The 21,684-nt window shown below is 41.2% G+C and overlaps 2 protein-coding genes across 3 annotated transcripts in view; one reads left to right on the top strand and one right to left on the bottom strand.

Moving 5' to 3' along the window:
* Positions 1–21,684, bottom strand: part of LOC132865838 (microfibril-associated glycoprotein 4-like) — a 207,017-nt gene that overhangs the window by 58,280 nt on the left and 127,053 nt on the right. The window lies entirely within an intron of this gene.
* Positions 8,084–10,925, top strand: LOC132866500 (microfibril-associated glycoprotein 4-like). Of its 2 annotated transcripts, XM_060899308.1 has the most exons (6): positions 8,084–8,152; positions 8,341–8,374; positions 8,533–8,778; positions 8,948–9,044; positions 9,428–9,595; positions 10,183–10,925. In XM_060899308.1, the coding sequence occupies exons 2-6, from the start codon at positions 8,372–8,374 to the stop codon at positions 10,476–10,478; spliced, it is 810 nt and encodes a 269-aa protein (XP_060755291.1). In that variant the 5' UTR covers positions 8,084–8,152; positions 8,341–8,371; the 3' UTR covers positions 10,479–10,925. The 2 variants fall into 2 exon arrangements, with proteins under 2 accessions (XP_060755291.1, XP_060755290.1); XM_060899307.1 differs by lacking the exons at positions 8,084–8,152; positions 8,341–8,374 and having other exon boundaries at positions 8,491–8,778.

Here is a 21,684-nt window from a genome sequence, read left to right as displayed (position 1 = left end):
GGCTCCCGGTATACACCTGACTAAAGCTGCTGGTGCCCCTAAAGGCTGAGCTAACTTCACGTGCCGTATGATAGAGTCCCCTATAACCAGAGCTCTTTCAGGTTTCTCAGTGGGTGCATCACTAAGGAGAGCAAACCTGTTCGATACGTGACGCGGAGAGGAGTGGTGCTCCCGTGGGCGAGCCTCAGCGGTAGCTTTGGCTCTACGCTTATGCCGCCGAGCCGTCACCCATTCGCCCCGCTGTAAGGGCTCTAATGCCGGAGTTGGGGGATTGCTAACTCCACCTAGGGCGTCCAGACTTTCCCTAACAGAAACTACACTGTTCTCACGCTCACTAACCTGCTCTAAAGCCTGGACACGCGCTTCTAGCACTGAAATCTTCTCCGTCAGAGAGCTAACTAATCTGCACTTATCACAAGTAAAGCTAATAGAGCTATCGCTAGTGACGGAGGAAGAATGACTAAACATCCTGCACTCAGCACACTGGACAGGCTGAAGGTGTGCCATGATGAAAAGATTCACGTACCTTAAATGAAGATCTGTTGATATTAAAGCAGATCAGATGGCCTCCGCTTGTGGACTTTACACAGGAGGAGAGAAAAAGAAAGCTTCCGGTCTCGGCGTTCTTCCGAAAAAAGAAAGAGAAAAAACCGGAAAAAAAAACCGGAAAAAGGAAAGCGAAAGTGAAAAGTACAAAAATGAAAGCGACAGTATAATAAAAATGAAGACGATACTGGAAATTTATTTATAGAAAAAATGTTAAAAAAGGATTAGTAATTAACGCCGGCACTCGCGGGAAAAAAAACTCGGCGCGAACAACTCAGGAAACAGGAAGTGCGTAATAGGAAGGCTTGTGAGGAGCTCTAGTCTTCAGCATCCATCGCGGTTGCTGGTCACGTGACCCCCCCCCCCCCTTTTTTTTTTAAAGGAAAGTAAGTTCAGTTGCCCCAGTTCTCCCGGAGTGAGCCGAGGGTTGTTGCTAAAAACCGGGACGGAATGGGATGGGACATACTTTAGATAATGTAGCTCCTCTAAAAAGGAAAATGGTCAGAGACAAAAAATTAGCACCCTGGTATAATGATGACACTCGCACATTAAAACAGACCACTCGAAAATTGGAACGTAAATGGCGTCAAACAAAATTGGTAGTGTTCAAATTGGCGTGGAAGGAGAGCTTCCTGAAGTATAGAAAAGCTCTTAGTGCTGCGAGATCAACATATCTCTCCTCCCTAATAGAAGATAACAAAAATAATCCTAGATTCCTATTTAATACTGTAGCAAAATTAACCAGGAATAAGTCCACTATCAACACATGCACACCTGCAGTATGTAGTAGCAACGACTTCATGAATTTTTTTAATGACAAAATTGAGAATATCCGACAAAAAATTCAAACTACTAATTTAAGGTTAGACAATGAAAGTGACCTTGTAGTTAACAATATAACTGTATCAGATCATCAGTTAGAATGTTTTACTCCCCTAAAAGAAACTGAATTACTTTCATTAATCTCTACATCAAAAGCCTCAACTTGCGTACTAGATCCCTTACCGACACATCTATTCAAACAGATAATGCCTGGAGTAATTGAACCGCTTCTAAAAATAATAAATTCTTCTCTTATGATTGGCTATGTACCCAAATCCTTTAAACTAGCAGTTATCAAACCCCTGATTAAAAAACCTGACCTTGATCCCTGTCAGCTGTCCAATTATCGGCCAATATCAAACCTCCCCTTTATCTCCAAGATCCTTGAAAAAGCTGTGGCACAGCAGTTATGCTCATATTTACATAGGAATAACATCCATGAAATGTATCAGTCAGGATTTAGACCTCATCATAGCACAGAGACAGCACTGGTTAAAGTAGTAAACGACCTACTGTTGGCGTCTGATCAGGGCTGTGTCTCGCTACTTGTGTTGCTTGACCTTAGTGCAGCATTTGATACCATTGATCATTCCATTCTTCTGGATAGACTAGAAAATGTTGTGGGAGTTAAGGGAATGGCCCTCTCCTGGCTCAGGTCTTATCTAACTGATCGTTATCAGTATGTCGATATAAATGGTGATATTTCTAGACGTACCGAGGTAAAGTTTGGTGTTCCACAAGGTTCTGTCTTGGGTCCACTGCTTTTTTCTCTATATATGTTACCTCTGGGCGATATTATTCGTAAACATTGTATTAGTTTCCACTGTTATGCTGATGACACACAGTTGTATGTCTCTGCAAAACCTGATGAGAGACACCAGCTTAATAAAATTGAGGAATGTGTTAAGGACATTAGACACTGGATGCTTATAAATTTCCTTCTGCTTAACTCTGACAAGACTGAAGTACTTGTGCTAGGACCACATACAGCTAGAAGTAAGTTTTCTGATTACACAGTAACTCTGGATGGCCTTTCTGTTTCTTCACGTGCAGCAGTAAAAGACCTCGGAGTGATTATTGACCCCAGTCTTTCATTCGAAACTCACATTGATAACATCACCCGGATAGCTTTCTTTCATCTCAGAAATATTGCAAAGATAAGAAATTTAATGTCATTGCATGATGCAGAAAAACTAGTCCATGCTTTCGTTACCTCCAGGTTGGATTATTGTAATGCCTTACTGTCTGGATGTTCCAATAAGTGCATAAACAAGCTCCAGTTAGTTCAAAATGCCGCAGCAAGAGTCCTTACTAGAACTAGAAAATATGACCACATCACGCCTGTCTTATCCACACTGCATTGGCTCCCAATCAAATTTCGTATTGATTATAAAATACTACTATTGACCTTTAAAGCACTAAATGGTCTCGCACCACAGTACCTGAGTGAACTTCTGCTCCTCTATGACCCGCCACGCCTACTTAGATCAAAAGGTGCAGGCTATCTGCTGGTACCTCGTATAGTGAAGGCTACATCAGGGGGCAGAGCCTTTTCTTACAAAGCCCCACTGTTATGGAACAGCCTTCCAAGTAATGTTCGGGAATCAGACACAGTCTCAGCATTTAAGTCTAGGCTGAAAACATATCTGTTTAGTCAAGCCTTTTGTTAATGGTGTTTATGAGGTAAAGGAGTAGATCTGGAGGGTCCTCAGACATAGAGTGTTTTGGTAAACTGGGATGTATGGATGCTGTCAGTCCCCACTCGCTTGCTCACTCGAGTTTGTTGATGGTGCAGTGGCTGGCTGCTTTATGTCCCGGGGCTCCCTCATGCCTGTGTTACCTTCTGGCTCTCTCCTTTTAGTTATGCTGTCATAGTTAGTTGCCGGAGTCCCTGCTTGTACTCGGTGCAATATGTATACTGTTCCTACTTATTCAGGTGACATTGGGCATACCTAACCACCTGTGTTTTCTTTCTCTCCCCCCCTCCCCAAATCTGTCCCTCTGAGTTACATGGAGTCAACAGGAAATCTTTTGGTGGAGACGGTGGGGACCTCGACTGGTTATCGTAGCCTGCAGGGAATCGGCCGTCAGACATTCTGTCGCATGTCCCAGACCCGGTGAAATGTAACTGAATTGTCTTGGCCAGGCCTAAGGGTCCCATCTGCATCTCATCATTGCTGAGGAGTGTGCTCCCATCACCCAATCAAGCATCCAGCCAGAGCAGGTCATGATATATTTTTTACCATATTAACATGCCATTGTGCGTCATGCCTGATGTAAAGACTCTCGTCTCTGCGAGCCTACCACACAGATTTAATACTTGTCATTTTTAGGGCATACCTAACAACGTGTTTTCTTTCTCTCTCTCTCTCTCTCTCTCTCTCCCCCCCCCCCCATCTGTCCCTCTGAGTTACATGTTGATCCTGGGATTGAGATGCTGGCCTCTTCTGCCCCTCGGACCTGCTTGATCCATCCTGGTGCCCTGTGTCTGGTCGGAGTTTTATCGCCCCACTCCTGTGAAGGACGGCCCCATGAGGACAGTTGAGGGTTATACCTGTTAAAACTGTTAATATTATAGTCAGGCTGTCTGTTGTTGCCCAAATGAGGATGGGTTCCCTTTTGAGTCTGGTTCCTCTCGAGGTTTCTTCCTCATGTCGTCTGAGGGAGTTTTTCCTTGCCACCGTCGCCACAGGCTTGCTCATTGGGGATAGATTAGGGATAAAATTAGCTCATGTTTTAAGTCGTTCAAATTCTGTAAAGCTGCTTTGCGACAATGTTTATTGTTAAAAGCGCTGTACAAATAAACTTGATTTTGATTTGATTTGATATTGCTCGGGCAGTGACCTCCCTGTAGTTGTTGCTAAAACCGGTGACATCCCGTTCTGTCCCGGGTTTTAGTAATTGCCTGAGCCCAGCAGTAATGGCGGAATACACAGTATGAAGAAAAGTGAATGAGTGGAGCAGCTGTCTGATTTCTAAACTGGATATCGCTGCCATCTCTCCCTTACATGGAAGAAGTGAATGAACAGAGAACTGAACGAACAACTGAAAGTCAGATTGTTTCAAAAACAATCAGCCACAAGATCGGCCTTCAAGAAGTGAGAACACGGACAGGTAGGGTTGCCACCTGTGTCTGACAAAAATCCTGGACATTTCGACCATCCAATCGACCTTTTTGCTTGTAAGCAACGGCGCCCTTCACACATCTAACCCAAGACAAAAATCGCCCTTCTACACTGAAATTGTATTGCTCTAATTAGTAAAAATGACGCTTTTGCTAGTTATTTGTTTAGTTAATTGCTTTACATAATATAGCAGGTCTTCATTATTTTGGTTTATTTCCAACACTTTTTGGTTGTGGACACCTGGGGGCAGTAGTGGGCACAGGTAAAAGGGGAATACATAATTAAATTGTTTGTTTGCTTATGTGGAATAAAAATAAATAATCTAATTTTTCATTGTATCTGAGAATACCTGAATGTAAGGTGTAGTGTCAAACAGCTTACCTGATTGCTTAGAGTGTGGTGTGTGCTTTGCTTGTGCTTGCCTGTGCCTCTGCTGCTCTTGGCTAAACAAATACATAGGAGGACATATAACTGGGCACATACAGTACATACAGGAGTAGGCAGATAAGACTATTTGGATTTCATTTAATTCACCAAAACCTTACCTAATCTTCCATTTATATTTGGTGTTTTTCTTTGCTGCTGCTATGAGTCCTGGCTGATTTTCAATGAATGTCTTGAATTCAGTACAGGACAACTGAAAGTTTAGCCTGACTTGAAGCTCAGCCTTCACCATTGCAACAGAGAGTCTGTTTCTTTTATCAGTCCAAGCATCCTCCATTGCCCCTTTTCCACCAAAGCAGTTCCAGGGCTGGTTCGGGGCCAGTGCTTAGTTTGGAACCGGGTTTTCTGTTTCCACTGACAAAGAACTGGCTCTGGGGCCAGAAAAACCGGTTCCAGGCTAGCACCAACTCTCTGCTGGGCCAGAGGAAAGAACCGCTTATGTCAGCGGGGGGCGGAGTTGTTAAGACCAACAACAATAACAAGACCGCGAAAGATCGCCATTTTTAAGCGACGAGAAGCCGCAGCTGTACAAACGCGAAGTCAGCCATCATCATTATTATTGTTGTTGTTGTTGCTGCTGCTTCTTCCGTGTTTTTGCTTTGATATTCGCGCCAAGGTTTATGCAAACGTAGCGCCGTAACTGACATATACAGCGACGTAAGTGACGTATACAGCGACGTAATGACGTATTCAGCGACGTAATGACATGGCTCCGCCTAGCACGGCGAGCTCGGAAAAGCAAACTGGTTCTCAGCTGGCTCGCAAGTTGAAATACACATTTTGCCCATTATGTACAAAAAACCGGGACATTCAGTGTCCCGGATTTTTATTTTTTTTTTCCGGGACAGACCATGAAAATCTGGGACAATCAGGAAAAACCGGGACAGGTGGCAACACTACAGACAGGTTACACTCCGACTCTCATTTGGATAAAAAGCAACAACACATTGTTTACCTGCATTTAGATTAATCCATGTAACTTGTATTGTGTGTTTAAGTTACCAGGAAAAGATTATTTAATTTGCTTCAGAATGTGATTGTCTCAGTTCATCTGATTATTTAATGAGCCTTTTAGATTTTATCAGTGAAAATGGATGCATGTACAGTACATGTATGTTGCATAAGTTATAACACCCATCCTGTTTTAATGAGAGTCAACCCACAATCAGTGAAGTCAAATCAGTCTTAGTTGAGCAGGTTGGTAATGGTATTTCTTACTTTCACCATAAATTTTTATTTATATGACTTTGGTCTATAGCCGTCAAAGGCCTCGGCCTTAAAACTGATTACCGCTGTAACGCACTCAGGGCTGGCTGGCTCAGCGAGGCAGCTCCAATGACAACTTTGCGGTTGATTTTAACTCTCAAAAATATTTTTTTTATTCCCATTTATGCAGCATACAAGAGTCAAGGATGGAGATACTATCCACTCGGAAACGTATTTAAAAATACAGGGTCTGCGTATCTCCTTTAAGTTTCTATACAATTGCATCTTTTTTTCTGTCCAACGAATACAATAAGCTCATTCTGGATAGTTTTACAAAAGTAATGATCTTTGACCTCCTTTCTGCTAATTCTTCTAAGATGTTCACTCATTACAGGATCAAACTGTAGCATCAACTCTATCTGATTTGGCCATGAAAGTTACCAAAATGGGGATCAAAAAGTTTCTCTGAATAACCTCTTATGTTGCATTTTGGATGTGCCGCTAAATGAAAAACCATAACATTTCTTCTTAAAACACCTTTCCATGAGTATCTGATTCCTGACTAGCACTATTGAGGGTGATGCCGGTTTTGCTTCTCTGTGGCAGCTCTGAATATTTGCTCTGCTTTTTTCATTTTCAGTTAAATGGCTGACCCCTGAGTGAAATCCACCACAACTAAGAGCCAATTTTCATCCTCTTTCAAAGAATGTGCAACAGAAGCAGGACACAGACTCACTGTTCAGTGAATAGACAAGTCAGTTCATATGTATTTTCTCTCCAATTTTCATTTTCATGAAAATCAAAATGTTTTATTTGAACTGGCCCACGTTTGACAAATTCATATTGCTTTTGGTCAGACAACATTGCTGGCCATCAGAAAGAATGGCAAAATTGTGGTCAGTGTTGCTGACCACATCATCTAGCATTGCTAAGTCTAGAAACTGTAAAGTCTCCGGGGAACAAATTTGAGTAGCAACTAAAGCCACAGGTGCAGGTTCTTCATCTGATGATATAGCTGTGCTCAGAACCTCCTCTCCTTTAAACTTTTCAATCGGGGTGCTGTTAAAAAAAAAAGTGAGCTTTGGCAAGGTTGGTTTTTTTTACATTAGACTTCTTCTAATATTTCCTTTCTTTTCTGGGTGCTGTTGGGATATGAACACTTCATGATTGCTTTTTAGCTAGTTGACATGTTACATTATATTACATTAATGGCATTGAACAGACGCTCTTATCCAGAGTGATGTACAACATACCCAGAGCAGCCTGGGGAGCAGTGGGGGGTTAGGTGCCTTGCTCAAGGGCACTTCAGCCATTTCTGCTGGTCCAGGGAATCAAACCTGTGAGCTTTTAGTTACAAAGCTGCTTCTCAAACCTTTAGGCCATGGCTTCCCCTAGATGAAAAACAGTGTTCCTTCAGTATCAAAAGTAAAATAAAACATGTCTACACATTTTTTTTTTCAGCCAAATGCTCCATGACCACACAACTTTGTTTTTATCTGATCTTCAGGGCTCAACGCATTTGTTTTGTGTGGTGGTAAGGAATGCCAATGTAATTAAGAATGTTACTGTAATGGTTTGACTGGTGAACTTCCTGAAAAAGAAAAAAAAAACAATGCAAGACAAGACAGGAATGCAGAAGAACCAGAATCTCAACTAAGTTGTTGTTGTACAATAGAAATATGTAATTCTTTTTGTGTTATAAATAATAATTGTGTTTTAAAACTTGAAGTCTTCAAGAGATGAACCGTTGCATGGATATCTTGGGTAACATTTTAGTGGAATACCACAGACTAATTTTGACAACTTTATCAGTATGTACATTTTAATGGTGATGCAAGAATTTTAAAAATGTTCTCAACTTCAGAACTTCCTCCAGCTCAGCTTTTTACAGAAAATACTTTGGATTTTTGCCAAGATGGTAACAGAGAAATATAAAAGAGATGCAAATGTTGCCGGTGTCTCAGTTTGCAGGCAACTAACAGGACTTCTTTACACTAGAACTTGCACAGGTGAGTGTCATATTAATGCAAGTAATTACTTCTAACAGAAAAATATAATGAATAATTAATTAACTGAATTAAAATAAAAGAAATCCAGTCATTTTAAACAAGTAAATTCCAAATTCTTCAGAATGCTCAAATATGATTGAGAACAGAAAAGTATTTGCATTTATTCATTATCCTTATTTTATTTTTAGCTTTTGTTTTGAAGAAAGAATCTTCACAGCTATGGTGAGCTTATGTCATTTCTTGCCATTTTTCTAATCTGTTAATTAAAAAAAGTTATTTATATCCCTATGAAGATTGATAAGTTTATGATTGTGGGATTTTTTAAATGAGTCTAATATATGTCTTTATTATTATTATTATTATTATTATTATTATTACAGAATCAAGTCATGCTGCTGTTGCTGATGGTAGCGATGTCCTCGCTGGCCCACTCAGCTCATATCCTTAACATGTCCCAGCCGCTGGACTGTGAGGATGTGTACAAAATAAAGATCAGCTCAAATCACAATGCCTCTGTTCCCAGTGGAGTGTACACCATTTACCCTGCAGGGCCTAATAAACCCGTGGAGGTGTACTGTGATATGGGCTGTGCAGAAAGTGATGGCCATGATGATGAGAAATGGACTGTGAGTGAGAACATGAATCTCTTTAAGTCTGTTTGAGAATATAATGTAACTGTAATGGTAAATAAATGTGAGGTAACAGTTTGTACAATTCAGGTTTTCTGAAATGTACTCATATACTCCCAATGCTTTGTTTTCACATGTACATCATGTTGTATAATCCACCAACCAGGTGATTCAGAGGAGAATCGATGGCAATGTGAGTTTCTACCGACCATGGGAGCAGTATAAGGAAGGATTTGGTAATGCCGCGGGTGAATACTGGCTAGGTGAGAGAACACTGTGGCATTTTCTAATCATTGGAACAAAATATCCTCATCAAAGCAACCTTGATCACCTGGGAGTAGATAATGGCTCTGATTTTCCTTGAATAGATGCATCAGAGATCAGTTTGTCAACATTAACCTGAGATGAGGGACCCCTTTAGCTATATGAACTAACTAACTAACTAACTAACTAACTAACTAACTAACTAACTAACACACACAGAAAGGTTTTTCCAATGATGTCTGACAGACTGAGCAGAGCATTGCTCCTCACTGCAGAAACTGTGAAATGTGAAATTCTCCAACATCACCTGTGTCTATATGAATTATTTATCTCTTTATCTTTCCAACTCATGATTTGAAATTATTTTAAAAATGAATTTCAGGTCTGGAGAACATCTTCCTCATGACCAACACTGACAAGTACATGCTGAGAGTGGACATGGAGGATTTTGAGAAAGGCAGTGTCTACGCCCAGTACACTTTGTTCTACATCGACTCAGAGTCCAGCTACTACAGGCTGAACATCGGTGGCTACGTCAATGGAGGAGCAGGTGAGCAAATCAGTAAACACCACTTCTGTCACTGAATTTACACACAACAGTATTCAAATTTCAGACATGACCACTGATTTCAACGTGAAATTTTTATGGATACAATTATGAATGAAGATAAAGTTTCTCTGTAACATAACAGAAGAGCACTTAGTCAAATCATCCTTCACACTATGAGCACATTTCCTTTACAGCAGAGTGCATCGAATTAATGCAAAAACACTGACATAATTTTGTGAATACATCAGATCTAAATAGTGAATTTAAAGTGCGATAAATGTGCCTATACCTTCCACAAACATTATCATTTAATGACCCCCATTTAGTATCTCATGTCAAATTGTGTTCTTGACATGAGTATATAAAACATAATGTCAGAGGGGTGAACTACATGCAGAAGGTTTAATAATCTGAATGTGGAGCTCAGCAAATCCACTTAAGCAGCAGTGGGTTGGTGACAGTCACCTGACAGGTGTGATTTGTCAGCATAGGACAATCCAAACACTTTTCTTTCCACTATCTTTGACATATTACAGAAGATTTGAGTTGTTTGTCCTTCACACTGTCCTCTGCTTTGTCTTTTCCAGGTGATTCCTTGTCCTATGTGAATGGGAGGTATTTTTCAACCTTTGACAAATCCTACTCAGGAAGCTGTCCGGAGACGTACAATGGAGGTTTCTGGTACAACTACCACTACTTCTACTACTACTACAGTTACTCTACTTGTCACATAGCCAACCCCAACGGCCTGTACAAGTACGGACACGTGAGCACACCAAACACGGGGATCATATGGCAGTCCTGGAAAAATTACTACTACTCTCTGAAGACCATCACAATGAAGATCAGGCAGATTGGTCTGGAAGATCTTGAACGTCTTTAACTTTCCAGGCATGGAATGACAGAAGATAAAATAGTTTCCTCATTTCCAATTTGATGCTGTACAATGGCTTTTGTCTGTGAAAAATGCCACTTAAATAAATAATTCCTTCCTTCCATACTTAGAATAGACAGGAATAAGTGTGATATCTCTGACTGCTGCTGAAACAGATGTTCAGTAAAATGGCAAGAATACTTATCAATTTCTAGTAATCTTCAGTCTTTGGGTTTATTCTGTGGTATATCCCTCTGTAATGCCCTCCATTCTCAACTGTATTAGTTTCTTCTTCACAGAAATCATGATAGGTATTATAAGGGATATGTCATTTTTCGTAACATGGGTTAATTAAATGTTTTTTTTGTTTAACAATCCATCACTCCCTTTGTATCACTTATAATGAATGAAATTCCAATATATAGAGAGTAAACAAAATAAACTTTCAGCAAATTATGTTTGAGTTCAGTCTTACATTCCTATTTTTGCAACAACACACCTTCCCTAATATTCACTTTATTTGTTCATGATGTTCATGAAAATTTTAAACATTATTATGGTACACTGGGTAGTTACACATTCAAGTATGTTGTGTTGCACACAGCATCAATTCTGGGTCTCTGTTGCCTGATTATTATCCAATAACCTAACATTTGGTTTCATCAGTATGCAGATGACACACAGCTATACATTCTCGACTATATGCTTAGCATGTGATGAACAAATGTTTTTTAGCTCTTTGTTTGACTGCATAGAAATCATGAACTACTGGAAGTCTCAGAACTTCCTTGGTATTAGATATGAACCTCTGAAGAAAGTTATGCTTGTTTAGACACTGTCTATAGACACCAGGGGCGATTTCTCAGAGACAACAAGGGAAGCCAAGCTTCCTCTAAAATTCTCTCCCCAACCTGTGGCGTCTACGACGTTGAATTCTCATTAAAACAATAACTTGCATAACATAATATATGCCCAAGATTGTATTTATGTTCATAACTATCCTGTAACTTATTTGAGTGATGTCTGACGAACTTGCAGTTCGCTATGAGAATCACGTTTGCTGCCAGGCTGTAACCTTTCTTATTTCAATGGGCTCTATGGACTGGCAGCAGTGTTGCCAGATTGGGCGGTTTTAAGTGCATTTTGGCGGGTTTTGAACATATTTTGGGATGGAAAACGTCAGCAGTATCTGGCAACACTGACTGGCAGCCGGGTATCCGTTGCAGTCTACGAGACGGCTCTGAACAGCCAATTTTGGCTAGTTGTTATTGGTTAAAATCAACAAAATCGTCACTTCCAGGGAAGCCGGGCTTCTCTGGGACTAAACGAGACAGTGGGAGGGGCAAGAAGCCAGGCTGATGAAGGATTATTGGAGGTAGTGTTTGAAAGACATGAGGAGGGCGGTACTTCGGCGAGGAACATGGAAGCATGATCAGTCCCTAGCGGATGTCGAGAAAGTGTAGTCGTGTGCCAAAGTGCTGTCCGAATTTCTTTTCATATAAACGTTTCTTCTCATTGATGTCTCTGTACATTACTCTGTAAATAAATGTAAATATTACTCGTTGTGCTCCGTTAACTTTCATCCATTCTATCAGTTTGATCATTCGTGAATTCACTCGTTTATTTCATTTGTAGTTCAATCTGGTTGTAGGCTAGCTTGAGCCTTATTGGGATCTGCAGTGCTAGCTGATAACAGAAATTGGTGAAGTCTCTGGAAAGCACAACCAGCTGGTATGACAGGGTCACAGACCATTTTCTGGAAAAGGAGCGGAGGGCAGAATTTGTGTATAAATAGTGTTCATGTTCATGAATCTGAAGTGTGTATATTGTTCAGTAATGTTAAGAGAATGGTGGGCTCTGTGTTATAGGTTATACCTGGGTATAATATTCAAGGTTCTGTGTGTTGCATAGCCTACCTGGTTATGAATTTCCAGACTGTGTTGCAGAAGATGTTCAAGGATGTGTTGCACAGCTGGGTGTTGTGTTAAAGACTCTGTGTTGCATATCAGGGTATGATGTTCAAGCCTCTTCGTTGAATAGCCAGTGATTTTTGGACGTTTGATATTTTTGATTAAGGATATGAGGCACTAGCCTGGCAAGCCAGACTATAACATGAAATGTACAAGCAAAAATACTTTCTGCCACTAGGTAGGGTTGTCTAGTTCACTATGCTAATGGGGCACACCTTTCTATGCTTTGATATCCGGCCTACAGGTTTTACGATGAATGCGTAAAATGGGCTTCCCCTGTTTTAAAAACCAGCAGCCACCACTGGTAGACACGAAAAAAATCAAATCAGCTTGAAAAATCACATCAGGGATGTCTGAAAAGCAACATAACATTGCATTGTAATATCTAATTGTGGCCTTCTCTCATTTGTATTTTATACAGAATATGTGTTTGTACAATGCTAGATCTTTTATTTACCTTTTTACCTTTTATGTGAGTCAAATCATTAAGGAATCACACATACATTGGTGCTTGAAAGTTTGTGAGCCCTTTAGCATTGTCTATATTTCTGCATAAATATGACCTAAAAGATCGTCAGATTTTCACACAAGTCCTAAAAGTAGATAAAGAGAACCCAGTTAAACAAAGGAGACAAAAATATTATACTTGGTCATTTATTTATTTGGGAAAATGATCCAATATTACATATCTGTGAGTGGCAAAAGTATGTGAATCTTTGCTTTCAGTATCTGGTGTGACCTCCTTGTGCAGCAATAACTGCAACTAAACATTTCCGGTAACTGTTGATCAGTCCTGCACACCGGCTTGAAGGAATTTTAGCCCATACTTCTGTACAGAACAGCTTCAACTCTGGGATGTTGGTCAGTTTCCTCACATGAACTGCTCGCTTCAGGTCCTTCCACAACATTTCAATTGGATTAAGGTCAGGACTTTGACTTGGCCATTCCAAAACATTAACTTTTATTCTTCTTTCACTGTTCTTTGGTACAATGACTTGCGTGCTTAGGGTCATTGTCTTGCTGCATGACCCACCTTCTCTTGAGATTCAGTTCATGGACAGATGTCCTGACATTTTCCTTTAGAATTTGCTGGTATAATTCAGAATTCATTGTTCCATTGATGATGGCAAGATGTCCTGGCCCAGATGCAGCAAAACAGGCCCAAACCATGATACTACCACCACCATGTTTCACAGATGGGATAAGGTTCTTATCCTGGAATGCAGTGTTTTCCTTTCTCCAAACATAACGCTTCTCATTGAAACCAAGAAGTTCTATTTTGGTCTTATCTTTCCACAAAACATTTTTCCAATAGCCTTCTGGCTTGTCCACATGATCTTTAGAAAACTGCAGACAAGCAGCAATGTTCTTTTTGGAGAGCAGTGGCTTTCTCCTTGCAACCCTGCCATGCACACCATTGTTGTTCAGTGTTCTCCTGATAGTGGACTCATGAACATTAACATTAGCCAATGTGAGAGAGGCCTTCAGTTGCTTAGAAGTTATCCTGGGGTCCTTTGTGACCTCACTGACTATTACACGCCTTGCTCTTGGAGTGATCTTTGTTGGTCGACCACTCCTGGGAAGTGTAACAATGGTCTTGAATTTCCTCCATTTGTACACAATCTGTCTGACTGTGGACTCCACCAAAGGAGAAGTCTCCTTTGTTTGTGCCATGATACACTTCCACAAACATGTGTTGTGAAGACCAGACTTTGATAGATCCCTGTTCTTTAAATAAAACAGGGTGCCCACTCACACCTGATTATCATCCCATTGATTGAAAACACCTGACTCTAATTTCACCTTCAAATGAACTGCTAATCCTAGAGGTTCACATACTTTTGCCAGTCACAGGTGTGTAATATTGGATAATTTTCCTCAATAAATTAATGACCAAGTATAATATTTTTGTCTCATTTGTTTAACTGGGTTCTCTTTATCTACTTTTAGGACTTGTGTGAAAATCTGATGATGTTTTAGGTCATATTCATGCAGAAATATAGAAAATTCTAAAAGGTTCACAAACATTCAAGTACCTGGCCATGGAAGAGCTGAGCAGCTGATTGTCCAATCAATTTTGCTCCTTTAAAAAAAAAAGAAAGACCATGTTTAAAAAGTGTGAAAAATATGTAAGAGTTACGCTTCCTATTTTTTAATACAAATTTTATTGTAGATGTTTATGACTCCTTCATTATTGATTCAGTACAAAGCAGGTTATATTTACATCATTACTTTTCTATCAGATGTGGAAAAATGTTTGTACGTCTTTTGTTGACCCTGTCCCAACTTTTCTGAAACTCGTTGCTGACATCAAATTGAAAATGAGCATATATTTTTCAAAAAACAATCAAATTTCTCAGTTTCAACATTTGATATGTTGTCTTTGTACTATTTTCAATGAAATATAGAGTTTCCATGATTTGCAAATCACACAGAACTTAGTTTAGAACAGATTTGTATGATGGAACCTAACCCTGTCAAGTCACAACCCCATACTGCCCTCACTGCCCCTACACTGCTCTGAGCTTCTGTGTGTGTATTGTGTCTTACAGATACATGAAATCATCTGACAAGATGTTTATCAATTTCATACTCTCGTTTTCCATTGGAAATAAAATCCTGAGTTACTCCTCCAACCAAGCGCAAGAACTCACCTGACGGGGCCGTCCCACTCAGGATAATGAAGCAGTTACCCAGATACCCCATACTCCTGCAGTACTGCCATAACAAATGTCAAGAGACAAGATTATCACCCTTGGTATCCATAAAATGCATGTAAACTGGATTTGCACACTCCCATGAGCCCTCACAAAGCTGTGCTAGAGTAAAGAGCTGGTCTTTTGCATATTTGCACATTGATAAATAGTTTCCTCTGCCTTGCTCTCCCTCTCTACTTGTTGATCCTAGTTTTGAAGCTTATGCTGCATTTGTATCTGGTAATTCTTACTGATGTCTGAAACAAATCCTGCTGCTGTTTCTCACCTATTATATGTGGGTAATTCCGCCCCAAATCACCAGATTTAGAAAAATGTTCGCCACTGACCATCTCAGATTTGCTTCATACTTTCTGGAAATATTGTCAGTGTGTCCAATAAATAGTGTACAGCATGTTAAGGCCCGGTCACACAGCACTCCGCGTCTATATCACGTACAAAAAGATACAAAAATCTGGTGGACGTGGTCGTAAGTGGTAATTTTTGGTCAATTTTGGCTTTGCCGTGCTTTGTACGGGGTATGGCCGTCGGCGGCTGTTTCACTGCCATAGCACTGCCAAATCACGGGTAACCGCGGCTCAGCGTCGTTGGAAGAGCGGCTTGCTGCGCATATAAAAGCGGTAGGATATGTTGAGCCTGTATCAGTTGGTTCTGTTGGTGCTGGAGCATTAAGATGAGGACATCACAGCGTTGAGGGTTCATGTTCACCCCTTGACATCTAGACTGCAAGTGCCGAGGTCTCAGAAAATTACGGTATTTACATGCCGCAAATCAGAAGTGATGCAGAAGTGATTAGACAGTGATCAATCGAATTTAGAACTTGTTTGAGACGTCGTTTAACGGGCTTAGACAGTGCTATGTACGCGGAAAAATCCATTTCTCAGTGATAAGCCGCTAAACACACGGTATATCCCGTGATACCAACGCGTAACACCCGTCCGATGACCGTGCTCTGCCCGTGATAGACCGCCAAACTTTCGCGTCTTACCACGTCTCCCCAAGTTTTAATAACGGCCGGGACACTGATTATCACGTGTTTTTCACGTGTGTTGCACGTCTTTACCACGTGTGCCGGCCGTGGTTGTCCGCGGTCTAAAGTTTTGAGCAGTCCAAAACTTTTTGCCGCGTCCGACGCCGTTCCGATTTTCCCCTGCGTCCTGTCACGTCTGTATATCGACTGTAACACGTCTTAACTTCGACATCAACACGAACAATATCGTCTGCTTCACGGGAGAGCACTTTTTGACGGGTTTTGGCCGTGATAAAGCCGTAAAGCGCTGTGTGACCGGGCCTTTAGGCTTGTATCTTCATTAGTTTCTGAGATATAGGGACTTTTAAAAAGAGGCGTGGCCCCAATTTCACCATTGAAATGCATGCTACAGAAAACGGACCTACTGTAACTTCCATAAGTCATTACTTTTAAACTATTCATGCAAGATACATGAAATTTTCAGGGATTGTTCTTCAATGCCAGATTCCTTTAAATACTATAATAGAAAGTTCACAGTTCAATATTTGCCAAGTTATGGCTTGCTGAAAATCATTTAAAAAAAAAAAAGTCTTCTATCGTGCTTTGGAGCAAATTTGATGCCCTGTATCTCCACATTAAAGCACACCAGATCTTTCAAATTTTCTTATTTATTACTCATGTTATACTACTCTTTAGGCAACTAGGTATATGTTCAAAAGAAATGAAACTTTCTGATTTATTAGCCTTTAAAAAAAACATTTTGCGCCTATAATTCAAATGCATATTACAAATGTATGACAAGGTCTACCATAAAAAAACAATTATACCACTGGAAAGAGCTTGTTTGATTAGCAAATGCACAAAATATGAAGTTGGTACCCTAAACCAAACTATAACTATTAAGGTATCAATTACGGCATGTTTTACGATCGACGGAAATGCTGTTTTAAGGCATATAATCTACTTGGATGCATCCAGAGATGCATAAAAACTGAAAAAACACAAAATTCATGAGGATTTTTATCACTATCCCTTAGAAGCACATATTTGAGCTTCCATTTGCCAGCCAGATACAGTGACTGATGTCAGCAGAGCTCTGCCTATCTCTGCAGAGCTCCGCTAAACATGATCAGACTTGCCAGCCAGATTTGGAGGCCGATGTCAGCAGTCTCTCAATGTTTATAAAAGGGATCACCATAATCTGGTTCAGTAGTCTTAACACTTTCCAACAATGCTATACAAACCTGGATAAAACATGGCTTCATCTTTGGCATCATGCTCAATTGTATAACACCCACAACTTGTAATGTAGCACCAATAACCTGTTTGTCGTTATATTTGCACTACTTCACCACTACTCCCTCTGCCATCTCTCATCAATGCAATTGATATGTCAATATTTTTAATCTTTCATTTGTCTCATTTTTATTTCAGTTTTATTTGTTATCTGTATGACAATTTCTTGCTACTGTAACACGTGAATTTCCCCAATGTGAGATCAATAAAGTGAATCTAATCTAATCTAATCTAATCTAATCTAATCTAATCTAATCTAATCTAATCTAATCTAATCTAATCTAATCTAATTGACAAATTGCCTGAAGATTGTCACAAACTAGATTATGTGAGAAACCTCAAAAGGTAAGCCTACTCATAATCACCTGGACATAAAGAACTTAAATATGTAGCCCTTTCACCAATTATTAAACACTGATTTTGTAATATTTTTAATAATGTAAATGATAGCCCTTTGAGGACCGAGTTAATGAGTCTACTATTAGTGCCGAAAAATATTAGCATATTTTTGAAGTCTTGTTGCTTTATAAATTATATAAAATTTAATAGCCCCGTGGCCGGCGAGGGCCTTTCTGTGTGGAGTTTGCATGTTCTCCCCGTGTCCGCGTGGGTTTCCTCCGGGTGCTCCGGTTTCCCCCACAGTCCAAAGACATGCAGGTTAGGTTAACTGGTGACTCTAAATTGAGCGTAGGTGTGAATGTGAGTGTGAATGGTTGTCTGTGTCTATGTGTCCGCCCTGTGATGACCTGGCGACTTGTCCAGGGTGAACCCCGCCTTTCGCCCGTAGTCAGCTGGGATAGGCTCCAGCTTGCCTGCGACCCTGTAGAACAGGATAAAGTGGCTAGAGATAATGAGATGAGATATTACCAATTTCATTATTACAGACCAAAGAATCTTTGTAGGATTCAAAAACTGTCAGATGGAGATCAGGAATTGCTGCTCCACAGATGTGATATGGAGTCCCTCCCAGATGAGGCAGTCATATGTTTATACCACAAGGACGTCTACTTAGACCTGTACTCAAGTCTACAAAAGAAGTGTTGCAATCCATATAAAGTGCATGAGGATGCCATGAGAAAAGGTTTGAGAACAGTGACAATAAACCAAGCTAATGAAATGCATATAATGATAGGACATCAGATTGTTAAGGCTGGTATGAAGCTGTGCACTGTATATCGTACCAAAAAGCAGGTCCCATGTGACCCACAAGATGAGGAACATCTAACACAGACAGAGCTAATGGATACAGAGAGTGAGGAATACTTACCAAATGTAGAAAGAGAAGAACAGTTAAATCAGAGCATCACTGCTCTGGGTGTATCACCATGTAAAGTTACCAGGCTTCATCAAAGGGACAAATTAAGCTATGCTAAATGAAAGGTGAAACAAGTACAGGAAATATCAAAAGAAATAATATGACTTCTGGTGAGGCGAGACACCAGCATGGCCGCATAGCTATTGGCTCCACTCCGCTCCGCTCCCCTATCCCCATGCCATAGTCACATAATTGAACTAAACTTCGTTAAAATAGTTTCACAAAGTGCTATTAACAAATATGTCGCAAGACCCGAGGCAAAATCCTCCTCGCTCATCAAGACAGCCAAAAAAGAACTCGATAGAAGACAAAATGGAGGCGCAAGACAGTAATGCAAGCTCAGCCACACCTGACCACACCAAAACCAAACTTGCCAGCATCAAAAGTATCTTGCAAAGGATAGCGGCAGATGTGTGCAGCATGAAAACAAGCCTGGAAACACTACAAACCGCTGTGGAGCAACTTGGAGCGCGGATGACGGAAGCAGAAGCCAGGATTTCGGATCTAGAGGATGCTAACAACAGCCGGGAGGCTAGCATAGACACTGCTATATTAAACTTGAAAAAGCTCCAGGATAAAGTTATGTACTTAGAAGATGCAGGGAGATGGAATAATGTTCATGTGACGGGCATTCCTGAAAATGCAGAGAAACAGGATTGATGTGATTTTGTGCTTACAATACTGTAGCGAGATTCAGGTGTGGGTGGAGCACAGAAGCATGGCAGGCGGCTGTTTGTGTTGAAGAGGTGTTTTATTTTTACTGCTTTTCAGCATAGGGCTCCAAAAAACTCTCGTTCTCTCACACAAGCACACACACATACAGGCTGTCAGTGAGCCCTTGGCGTTGACCTCCCCTTCTCGCTCTCCTTTTATTGGGCGCAGTCACTGAAGGAGACACACAAACACACATTAATTCACAAAAGGTGTAGTGACACGACCACTCACCTTCCCTGACTCCGCCCTCCATTCACAGACTGACACTCGGCCACGCCCCTGCTGCCATAAATACTAACTGAAAAACTGGACCTCAACGTGGATGCGGGTTTTGAGCTGGAACGAGTTCATCATGTAGGTCCGAAGTGGGACGATGGTCGCAGCCGTCATATCTTGGCCCGCTTCTTTGAATGGCAAGGCAACAGGATCTCTTTCTTCCAGGATCTTTCTCAAGACATGTTTCAGCAGCGTAGGAAGTTTGACACAGTGAAGAAAGAGTTCCAAGAGTGGGGGATGTCATATTCCATGCAGTATCCAGCAACCCTTAAAGTCTCTGCAAACAACAGGGACCACACCTGCACCTTGCCAGATGCGGCAGTTGCTTTCCTCGCAGCGCATGATTGAGTATCCGGGCTGAGTGTTGGAAGGGGACTCTTAATGGACATATAGGTATGTCCAGGCGTTGTTCTCATGGTTGCTCATTCTAATATACTGGGTTTATTGGGTTTTGTTTCCATATTATTCCACCTTAGTCTACTGTGGGTGGTAAAAGAGAGCAGCTGGACTTGCTTGAAGATTCTTGAAGACGTTTCACCTCTCATCCACAAAGAGACCACAAAGCCATCTTCATGGAGCCGCTTTCCTCCTACTCATCCCACTGTAAACCAAAGTGGCAAATCCATTTCAGATCCATTAAAAACATTGACCCTGACGCCCTAGCTCTAGATCTCCAACATGTGTCCTCTGACTCTACCGCTTTCTCCTCAGTAACTGAAACAGTGGATTTTTACAATCAGTCTCTGACCAGCCTCCTTGACCACCACGCCCCCATCAGGACTCGCACAGTCACCTTCTCACGCTCAGCTCCCTGGTACACTAGTGAGCTGCGGAGAATGAAATCATCTGGACGCATCCTTGAACGGCGCTTCAAAGCTTCAGGACTTACAGTGCATAAGCAGGCTTTCAGGGAACATCAAAAAGCCTATGCCAAATCCCTCAAAGATGCATGGTCCCAGTTTTATTCTAACATCATTAACAACAACCCAGGCAACTCCAAGCAGCTTTTCTCCACCATCGGCCACCTTCTCCAGCCACAAACAACTTCTCACTCAGATGCCACTGTGGAAAAGTGCAATAACTTCATTAACTTCTTTAGAAATAAAATAGTAACTATCCGCTCCCTTCTCTCCAGTCCCTCTGGCCCCTCAGCCACTTCCACCACTCTAACTGATCCACTGCCAGGGCCTTCTAGACCTCTCAGCCACTTTTCCAGTGTCGCACTGCAGGAGGTTGAGGCCGTCATCAGTAAAATGAAACCATCTACTTGCATGTTGGACCCCCTCCCCACAGGCCTGGTAAAGTCTAATCTTGCTGCCATTAGCCCCCTCATCACTCAGGTAATAAACCTTTCACTTCAAGCTGGTTATGTTCCACCTGCACTAAAAGCTGTTGTTATCAGGCCTCTTCTTAAAAAACACACATTAGACCCAGATAATCTTTCAAACTACAGACCCATCTCAAATTTGCCATTTCTCTCAAAAGTGCCGGAAAAAGTAGTGGCCTGCCAACTCCATAACCACCTCAAACTAAACAATCTGTATGAAACATTTCAGTCTGGTTTCCATCAAGGCCACAGCACTGAAACAGCAATGGTTAGGGTGACCAACGACCTGCTCATGACAGCTGACGCCGGCTCTCCATCTCTCCTCATTCTCCTGGATCTGTCCGCCGCCTTCGACACTGTTGATCACAACATCCTGTTGCACCGTCTTCACACAACCATCAGCCTCTCCAACTCTGTCTTCAACTGGTTTTCCTCCTATCTGTCGGGAAGAACAGAGCACGTTGCCCTGGGGGAAGCCAAATCAGAGACCCACGCTATCACCTGTGGGGTTCCCCAGGGCTCAGTACTTGGACCAACTCTCCTCACCATATATCTGCTCCCTCTTGGCCATGTCATCAGTAAACATGGACTGTCATTCCACTGCTATGCCGACGACACACAGCTCTATTTAAA

The sequence above is a fragment of the Neoarius graeffei genome, chromosome 18 (genome assembly GCF_027579695.1).
Source record: "Neoarius graeffei isolate fNeoGra1 chromosome 18, fNeoGra1.pri, whole genome shotgun sequence".
Classification (NCBI taxonomy): Eukaryota; Metazoa; Chordata; class Actinopteri; order Siluriformes; family Ariidae; genus Neoarius; species Neoarius graeffei.
The sequence above is the reverse complement of the archived record's forward strand: the minus strand, read 5'-3'. Positions and strand labels throughout refer to the sequence as shown.

Bases quoted from the DNA above. Each gene is read 5' to 3' on its own strand.
- LOC132866500 (XM_060899307.1), top strand. From the start codon at position 8,491: ATGTCTTTATTATTATTATTATTATTATTATTATTATTACAGAATCAA. The intron at 8,779-8,947 runs GTGAGTGAGAAC...TCCACCAACCAG, and splicing joins ATGATGATGAGAAATGGACT to GTGATTCAGAGGAGAATCGA. The intron at 9,045-9,427 runs GTGAGAGAACAC...AATGAATTTCAG, and splicing joins CGCGGGTGAATACTGGCTAG to GTCTGGAGAACATCTTCCTC.